This window comes from Pyrus communis, chromosome 7 (assembly GCF_963583255.1).
Source record: "Pyrus communis chromosome 7, drPyrComm1.1, whole genome shotgun sequence".
NCBI lineage: Eukaryota > Viridiplantae > Streptophyta > Magnoliopsida > Rosales > Rosaceae > Pyrus > Pyrus communis.
In genome coordinates this window covers 28,245,058-28,255,047 of record NC_084809.1, presented here as the reverse complement: position 1 = coordinate 28,255,047, position 9,990 = coordinate 28,245,058, and the positions used below count along the sequence as shown (strand labels likewise).

General features: G+C 39.7%; 1 protein-coding gene across 3 annotated transcripts; it reads left to right on the top strand.

The window, feature by feature from the left end:
- The first annotated feature begins 265 nt into the window (after nt 1-265).
- LOC137740239 (DUF724 domain-containing protein 3-like) lies at nt 266-5,977 on the top strand. 3 transcript variants are annotated; one of them, XM_068480085.1, is made up of 9 exons: nt 266-765; nt 1,816-2,250; nt 2,610-2,718; nt 2,934-3,145; nt 3,428-3,502; nt 3,615-3,711; nt 4,316-4,420; nt 4,847-5,005; nt 5,080-5,977. In XM_068480085.1, the coding sequence occupies exons 1-9, from the start codon at nt 301-303 to the stop codon at nt 5,766-5,768; spliced, it is 2,346 nt and encodes a 781-aa protein (XP_068336186.1). In that variant the 5' UTR covers nt 266-300; the 3' UTR covers nt 5,769-5,977. The 3 variants fall into 3 exon arrangements, with proteins under 3 accessions (XP_068336186.1, XP_068336185.1, XP_068336187.1); XM_068480084.1 differs by having other exon boundaries at nt 2,607-2,718; XM_068480086.1 differs by lacking the exon at nt 3,428-3,502 and having other exon boundaries at nt 2,607-2,718.
- Nucleotides 5,978-9,990: the final 4,013 nt, after the last annotated feature.

Sequence of the window (9,990 nt, the reverse complement as noted above, 5' to 3'; positions counted from 1 at the left end):
TGCGATTGAAACTCGAATCGGATTCCCAAATCAGAAAAGTTCGTAGACTCTATTTGGCATTTTCTTTGAGGTAAAAAGAATCCCGATGAGAGAAATGAACCTGGAATTTGTTCACCGTCTCCTCTCGTAATCAGTGACAGTGCCAGGCTTATTAAAAAATAGCTGCGGTAAATAGTGGTAACAGTGTTTAGATGTCATAGTGACAGGTTTGACCATCTAGGATTGGCAAAGAAAGTATAGCCTATAGTACCCAAAGTACCCAGAAGAGGCCTACTTTAGGGTTTTTGCCATCCAACAAAAATGGCGGGCACGGAGGTCAAAGAAGAAGAGCAGCTCCAATTGTTCAGCGTGGGCACAGAAGTAGAAGTGAAGAGCGACGAGGAAGGGTTCAAAGGCGCCTGGTTCAGAGCCACCATTGTCACAAGCCCCACAAATTCCTCCTCAAAGAAGAGGAAGAGGGCCTTGGTCGAGTACAAGAACTTGGTCACGGAAGATGGGTCTAAGCAGCTCAAGGAGTACGTCGATTCGGTGAACCTGAGGCCGACGCCGCCGCAGCTCGCCGACCGGAATTTCTATGTGGGAGATGTTGTGGATGCGGATTACAGAGATGGGTGGTGGACTGGGGTCGTAGGGGAGGCTCTTGACAGCAATTCCAAGTACCGCGTTGTCTTCACGAACCCCCCGGATTTGATCGAATTTCAGAAAGAACGTCTCAGATTGCATCAGGATTGGGTTAATGGCGAATGGGTTCGGCCCAACAAGCAGGTAATTGCTAATTCTTTCTTTCCTTTTAAAGATAATCTGCCGTTTCTTTCTTTTCGTTTCCATAATTTTGGTGCATTAGCATGGTTTTTTTTCTGTTTCTATTGGATGCTAACGTTGTTGTACTCATGCATGTAAAAGTCTGAAGATATTCGTAAATGAGATCGGTAGTCTTGCTTTGTTTTGGAATTTGATCAATTCATTCGACGCTTATGTGTTCGACACTTATGGGTCTATGCAATGAAATTATCTGAAGGGAAGTAACTGCTACGCTCTTCCCCCTTTCTTGTTTCTAGTGGGTTCTTTTGATAGGTTTCTGAACTCAGTTAATGACAAAATGCAGTTGTTTGTGGGTTTCATAGGCTTCGTGTGTTCGTGAATTTATCACTTGCAGCTAAGAATTAAAATGTGTTATCGATTAATTTTCTGGAAAATTTAGTTGATGCTTGGTTCCCTGCAATTGTTGTAAAAGAAAATGAGGATAATACCTCTCTGGTGAACTATGATAGTTCAGATGCTAGGGTTCAGAAAGATGCTGTAGATTTTCAGCATGTTTGCCCTCCCACTTATGTGATTTTTCTAGGTGGGCTGGTGTTGTTTCCATCCAATGTTCTGGCTGAGAGGATGTGCAACGTCATTTTAAGCATAGGATTAAGGTTAGGGAACTAGCTTCTCCGAGATAAGATGACAATAGGTTGGAGCATTGAACTTATAATCCCTTTTCTATTTAATGTTTCTGTGTGGAAAAGAGAAGAGAAGAGAGGGGGGGTTTATTGATATCTCAATTAAGGAAAGGTTCAATATTGTTTTGTAGTACTTTGGGAGAAATCACTCTGCATACAATGGAAAAAAGAGCCTTACTACATTTTTATATATGCAATGATGCCTCCTGTAGAATACGACCTAATGTACAGTAATCACTTGTGTTTTGGTTAATGGTCATGAAGTATGCCAAAGCAAAATACTTAGTTCTTGATTTAGTTGAAGTTTAGCCAGTGTCTTTCAGGGATTAGATTTATTTGTTGGTAAATAATCAATTTAATTTCGTTCCAGGATGTATTGGCTGCTTCAGATACTCCACAAGAATTAGAGCATGAGTTGCCTGCTCAAAAAGATCCTAACAATCTTCAAGTGGCTACTCAACTAGAATATTCGAGTGTTGGAGAGGAGAATCCTGAATCAACCAATACAGGGAAGAATTTAACAGAGCAGCCAAGTTATCCACTAAGCATCAAGGGCAAAAAGATGTTAGCTCGTAATGGTAGTGCTACAGACTCGCGTCCAGTTAAAAAGTTAAAGGACGACAAAGCTGCTGAGCCCACAGTATCCGCTACAGCACATCAATTGAGCAAAATGCCCGACAATAAAGAAATGCCTCAGGAATTACCTCAACTGAGCACAGGAGTTAAGGGAACAAGACGCACAAGGAAACCTGTTGTACGCCATCAGTTTTTTAAAACAGAGAGCGTGCTTGGGAAAAATAATGTCGTGAGTTGAATGTCTTTTCTTAACCTTTATTTGATTGTATCATTCATGTGATGCAACTTGCCATTCATGACATGATGTTTGTGGATTCCATGAAATCGGTGACACACACAGAGGATGCGCACATGCACACACATTTTTCTTGGGCCTAAATGATTGATTACAGTGACTAGTAGCAATGCTATGTCTTAAAACATGAAATAGAAAGGAACAAAAAAGGATCCTGAGTAAACTACATGTGACGGAATGTTGTCTTTCTTCCCCTTCCTTGATGGGCAATGATGAAAGTCACCATTTCGGTTTTGTTTTCCCAGGAACCAGTGTTTATGAATTAAGATCAACATATTCTTTATGTGTAGAAGACTAAGCAAGAGAATGACGGTGAAGTGAATAGCCAGTGGATTCATCCCGTAGCAAGTAAAGGAAGGCGCACAAAATCTCATGCTGGAAGTCGATTGACCCCAGACGCAGGTAAAAGAGGGAAAAAAGGGTATATATGTTCATCAGTAGACCATGCACACTGGTTAGGCTTCTTATTTGAAAGACATCCTGGTTCTTCATAATTTTCAGGGTATATCTGTGCACTGCCTAGCCAAAAGAGAGAAAAGGGGATATATGTTCATCAGTAGACCCTGCACTGATTTAGTTTCCTATTTGAGAGTAATTTGGTTATGGATTATTTGCAGGTAAGGAAGAGTCTGCAAGTGTTCCTTTGGCTGGAAAAAATGTTCAGAAGGAGGGTAATATTAAAGAAGCTGAAGGGCCTCAAACTATTAGGTCAACAACTAAGGGCAAGGAGGGTTCACTGGCTGAAATACCGGCTCAGCTACCTGATCTAGAGTTGCAAGTGAAAGATCAGAGGAAGAGTGCAAATGATCCTGCAAAAGAAAAAAGCATGGTAGGCAATACACAAAAAATTGACACAGTTAGTCAAAAGAAGGTTTAGGAGTAGTGAGTAGTTTTTAATTTGATGAGTCAAATCACAAATCACTAAAGAGAAAAGGATATAAGTCAAGTGAAAAAAAAAAAAAAACTAGTTTCATAGGAATGAAGTTTCTATTTAATTATTTATCTAATATTTCATTCAATTATGACAAGTGAGGAACGTAAGACATTAGGGACTTTAGCTATCAACAATGGCAACTTTGGATATTCTCTAAAATAAGCTATTAACACCCAGGTTATGTCAGCTGAACTTGGCAGTGATTCAATTTTGGCTAACCTGCTCCGTAGCCTGGTTACTTTTCCAGACATGGTATAATCATGGACATGGAGTGAGAGGTCCTCAGTGAAAAGTTATCTTTTGTGTACTTTTTGTTTTTCCGCACAATGGTATTGCCTATGGGTGTTTGTCTGTATTTGAGCAGGAATTTAAGCAGCAACCAGCTGGAGGAAGCAGTCATAAAAGGAAGAGAGGCAGGCCTCGAAAGTTGGTGGTCATAAGATCACGAGCTTCAGAAGGAGGTAAAAATTCCTTATAACTAAATTCTTTGTCTGATATTCTGGATTTGGTCAAAGTCCATTTTGAGCCCTTGCTTTTCAATGTATTTTAGTTGGGTCCCCTTGGTTTTAATTTGAACAATGTCAACCATTTAATTATCATATTTGTGTCAATTTGGTCCATCTAGTTAAAATTTGAATGTTAATCCTACATTTTGCAATTAGGGAAAGAATGATTTGGGTGAAAATGCGATCCCATGTGAACCTGATATTGTATTGGAATCATGCAGATGCTTGTCTAACATCCTATTAAGTTGTTGGAAGAGGATGGATGGACAATTGCAGGGCAATTTTGGACAGTTATTTGTATTTATTTATTTTCACAAATGATAGAAATACCAAGTTGCGATATAATGACTACTCAAATATGAGTTGAACCAGTGGTATCCTCCTTATACTGCCATGCTACAAGTGGGGAAATACATAAGGATAACATTGTTCAAGTTGAAATGAGATGGAACATATGTGGAGCTATTAGTAAACCTATAGGCCAGCTTATCCCTAAAGAAAAAAGTTGTTACCTTGACCGATGAATTCTCGGGTAACTAACCATGGTTTTGAACTGCAGTGAAGGGGCAGAATATTTCAGGAAATGTCGCCGGCAAAAATGTTGCAAATGATCAGATGCCTGAGGAAGCTGCTTTGTGTGTGCTGAGAGGGACGGATCCTACAGGTTTGAGATTGTGCAACTTGATTTCATTTTCAGCCTATCAGTGAGGAATTTCTCAACTTTTTCGTTGAAGAAAACAACAAAGTTTAAATGAAAAACAACATATAAGAAGCACAATCACTCTTCAGTATAAAGGATAAACTGAGTATGTTGTATAAGTTTTGGGTAAGGAACTTGAAAAGCATTAAGGAATGACATGAAGCAAACCAGAACTTGAAAAGCATTTCTGGAAATTCGAGACTTAGAAAAGAATTAGCTATTTTCACATTTGCACACAATTTAATGTCAACAAGGTAGTGTAGCTAAACATTTTTCTATTTGCTGTATAACAACTTTGTCAGTGAGAATTAGAGCCAAAATATTTCTTATTATTCTATTGACCTTGGTTTTCCCCCCCTTGAACTGCAACGCTTTCTGGAATTTGTTTAGATGCACAAGATGCCTCTAAAAGAAAAACGGCTGAACTTCCTGGAAGGTGCATGATAAATGAAGCTTCATTGATAGCATCCGAGAATGCAGATGATGATGACAGACCTCTATCCATGTGGTTTGGAGGGATGCAGCATTCTGCGAGCGTGGGTGAATCAAGTAAGTTGCTTCATATATTAATTTATTCTTCTGTTGTAGCAATTAGTTTGACTATATATGTTTTTCTTTTCTAGGACCATCCCTTGATATGAATGTCGACCAGCATAGTGATAGAAAAAGACGAGTCGAGTTAGCAACGGAATCTCCTGCAGTTGCTGCAGTCAGTGGCAATGGGACAGAGGAGAAGCAAGAGTTTCCATTTGTTAAGAGCTCCCCTGTGTGGAAGACTATTGAAACATTGGAAGTGTTCAAAAAGTTTCCCCAAAATCCTCATTTCCGGCCTTTGATTGAATGCAAAGAGGAGTACCGCGAGGGTTCAGCAATTGGAAACATGATAACCTTTTCCAGTCTGGCGGATAAAATATCCAGGCTGCGGTTCGACGATCATCGAAATGTTTTGGGTAGCATTTTGGAGAGTCTTCTTGACTTGGAGAAGTATGGGTTTAATGTTACAGTTCTGCGTGGGCGGGTGAATGATCTGCTGTCTGTTAAAGACAGGCACGGACGGTTTCAGGTTGAGTCAAAAGACGCTGAACACAAGATCATGGAGCATTCTCATGAGAAGACCAAACTTGTCGAAGACGCTGAGCATATTGCGAAGAAAATAATCGAGTTGCAGGATAAACATGCATCAATGAAGTCGGAAATGGAGGCCAAAGACCATGAGATTGCTAGATTGAAAATGCATATGGATTCCATGAATGAAGGCATTCAGAGCTCTCGGAGTGATTTTGAGAAGCTAGCTTTGGCTCCCGTGACTTAGGCCGCGCACAACGGAAGTGGTTAAAGTTTGCTTCTCAGATTAGGGATGTAAAGCTTAGGTATCAGTTGGGACGATTTGTTGTACTTGGCACTAGTTTTCAAATTTTAGTACCTAGTCTGGAATGTTGAGTAGCATCGTGGAATGTATCGAGAAGTATGAAACTTGTAGATCAAATCCATCCATATTCCATAGCTTGAATATTTGAATTTTGGGTAAAGTACAAAAAGCTACCTTAACTATTGGTGTCATGACATTTTCATATCTCATCTTTTAAAATTGACAATGTCATACCTCATCTTTAGATTTTGTGTCAATGTTATACCTTCTGTTCGTGTGGTCGTTTATTTCTCAGTTAAATGCTAAAGTGGCTTGATCGAGACCCATTTTCTATTAAAAAATTATTAAAAACTAAAAAAAATCATTTAATAATTTTTAAATATTAAAATAATAAAGATAAAAAATAAAAAAAAAATCATATCCCCTTTCCCCCACCCCACCTGGGTATCTCTCTTCTCCCCCATCTTCATCTTCTTCCCCTTGCAGCGCCCTTCCTGCAATCCAGAAAAAAAAAAAAAAAAAACCAATTTATCTTCTCCACCCCCCCCCCCACTAGCGATTTTCCCCGACCCCCCTTCCTTTCTTCCCCCTTCCCATCTTCCCTAAACCCGCACCCACCCTCGCACTCACTACCTGCAACCCAAAAAAAAAAACCCAGTTCGTTCGTCCCTCTTCCCCCCTTACCCAACCTGCATAAGAAGAAGAAGAAGAGAGTGAAGGGAAAAAAAAAAAAAAAGAAAAAAAAAGGAAACCCAGTTTGTCCATCCCCCCCCCCCCCCACCGCACCCACCCTCTTCCCTCTACACCCATTCCCCCCATTTTCTTCGCACCCAGGTTCTCAACCTTCGGAATCGGCCTAGCGAAGGTTTCCCGATTCCATCTCAATGGGATCTGGGTTTTTTATTTTTTTTTGGGTTGCAAGTAGTGGGTGCGAAATTGGGTGCAGAGGGTGGGTGTGAAGGTGGGGAGGTTGGGTGCGGAGAGTGGTTGCGGGGAGAAGAGGGGGTTGGGAGGGGATGGGGAACGGGAAGACAAATTGGTTTTTTTTTTCCTTCTTTTTTTTTTCTGGGTTGCAGTTGTAGGAAGGGGGAAGAAGATGAAGATGGGGAGAAGAGAGAAAAGGGGGGGGGGAGGGGAAGGGGAAGGATTGAGTGTTGGTTTTTTTTTTTTTTTTTACTTTTTTTTATTATTTTAATATTTAAAAAAATATTAAATGATTTTTTTTAGTTTTTAATAAATTTTTAATAGAAAATGGGCTCCGGATCAAGCCACATAGCATTTAACTGAGAAATTCACACCAAGTTAACGAACAGTATAACATTAGCACAAATTCGTAAGATGAGGTATGACATTGTCAATTTTAAAAGATGAGGTATGAAAGTGTCGTGACACCAATAGTTGAGGTAGTTTTTTGTACTTTACCCAAAAAACTCGAAGCAACCAACACTGCTATATTCAAGCTATGTAGGATGAATCCAGCTATATTCTTTTGAACATTTAACTTTCCATTATTTTTTTTTTCTTAATAGAGCGTTAGTAAGTTAGATTTAGACACTGACGGAATGCGAACTTACGCCGTCATGTAAGGGTACAACATATTTCCAGTAAATGGTCAATTGCAACTTTCCATCGTTTGAAGGGGATAGTAAATCATAAATATTTTATTTAAATCATAAATGTTTTATTCATTCTTTAATTTTTTGTACGCATAACCCTCTAAGAATTTACCAAGAAAAATTTCCAGCATGCATGAAAATTAGAACGTAAATAACTTGCATCTCTGGGTAAAAGTAGCACGTGTCACTGTCAATGAAAAATTAAACCATGCACCTAACTTACACCATATCATTGAATCGGATGCTAAGGTGGTCATCCAGATGCTCAAGAAGGAGGTGTCTCATGATTTCAGCTTTGAATGCATTCTCGGTGACATTGAGATTCTAGAGCGAAGGTTGACATCGGTGATGTTCGCGTTTGTGTCTAGGGAGAGTAATTGTGTTGCTCATTCGGTGGCGAAGTATGTGTTTAAGGAGAGACGTACTTTTTTTATGAGATTGTATTGGCCCGGATTTTCTATTTAATATTCTAGCACAAGATGTAAACCTTTCTATTCGACTTTAATCTATTTCTATATTTGAAGGGAAAAAAAAAAAAAAACTTACATCATATCATGAAATTAAGGTCCACAACTTTTCCCTAGCCGGTACGATGATGCATGTGCGGTCCACGTCGTCCCTTATCATGCTTTAAGGAAAAAACCCAATTGGACCCATTGACACCAACTCCACTTACATATTGTGTATGGTCGCAAACTACAATACGTGGAGACTGCAATAGCAATGCGTCTACCAACCTATGCATTCGTTGATGGATTTTTTTTTCTTTATTTATATTTGTTTTTTGGTCGAACTTCATCAGTGGATGTATTAACAAAATAGAATGCCATCAGCCTACCAATCTACGCATTCGTTGATGGATTTTTTCCTACAATGAGATATACTCTTTTATCTTTATTTTTCCGCATCATGTGACGTATAAACATAAAGTGTAAGGAATAAAGAGAAGGGGTAAAAGTAAATCCTTTACAAAGCATTACTTTGGGATGAAGACTTTGAATGTGGTGGTCAAACATATCCATTGTGTGGCCAATCCTATGGCCGGCCTAGCCTTGTTGGATTTAAGTTCTACACAACTTAAGCCACAACCCTAATGAGCCTAGAAACTAGAAATTTCTTTGAAAAGCCAACTCGACATGCGATGTGTGATTAATTTGTATTCAATTTTGTGTTTGCTGCCCCGTTTTAGGAATGAAATATGTCATTTCTCTCCAAAAAATCGTGCATTTTTTCTCACAGCGGTGAACATCACTAATAAGTCACTATATTTTGTTGGAGGACTTTTAAGTCGAGGTGGACTTGAGCTTTGAAAAACGTCCTCTTGTCTCCTTTGGTATGGATTCGTAATAAGTCCCGGGATATCTCGAAAGAGTTAGCTTATCTTAAGAAATACCCCAGTAACATCAACGGCTCGAAGATAGCATGAATGATCAAGATAATGACTTGCTCAAGTGAAGCGTGGTGTAGAAGCTAGAAGACTATCAGTTTACATGAGAAAGGGTTTGCATGGTTGCATGACATTCTTAGCTGCAGGATTTGGGCTTTCCTGGGTGATAGTAAGGCTTCTAATGGTTGAGATGTTTGATGGAAGGCTATGGGAGTTACTAAGATTGCATGGATGATGATGCTTGAGGCTTGGAATATTCTTTTGGGCTAAATGGAACTCTTTGGGCTTCTTCCTTGATGGTTAACTCTCACTACGTTATCTCTATCTCTCTCTCTGTTCTTCCAGTCCCCCTCTGTAATGGCTTCCCCCTCTTTATGTAAGTGAAGGATTCTTCTCTAGGCTTCAAATGAATCTCCCTTTGTGGCTTGGTCTTCCCCTCATTTCTCCCTAGGGCCTCCTATTATTCCCCTTTTGGTGTAAGGTAGTTGCACCATTTAGACTTGCAGATTGCTTCTTCCTGAGACGCAGCTTTCCCAGGGTGGCCTTCCACAGGCGCTACTTCTGCATCTCATGGCTTTTGCGCGTTGGTTGTTTGTGCAGGCTGGGAAGGGAAAGTCAGCATTAAATGCCTGACTTGTTAAGGTTAACATGCATTTAATGCAAGAATCTAGTTTAGTCATAACTAAGGGAGTTGGCTTACTAGGAAAAATAAGTAAACTAGGCTAGTTCTTTCTCAATGATGCTTGCGTGAAACACAAAAGGTATGGGCTTGGATCTTTGGGCTCCCAAGCAGCCCAAAGTCTTCCATGACCCCGATTCCACGTAGACCTGATAACCTTCCGTAACCATCCACATCATAATCCACTTGACAAGCCCCGAATATGTGACTTGGGCTTAGCATGAATTGTGGCAAAGGAAGCATGGTGTGAATATTCAGCTTAATCATCGTGGCATGATATGTTTGTAAATATATTCCTCATCGATCTTGTGCATTGGCATGTATTTGAGCTTGAATGTAGGCTTTGCATGACAATTGGGCCTTGAGACTTGGTTGGGTTGGTGTGTGACATTTTTGGGCCCTAACATATTTTTTAAGGAAAACTAATGAAAAGGGCTTGAAATCTTTGATTTAACGATAAGAACAAAAAAAAAGGGTAAAGTG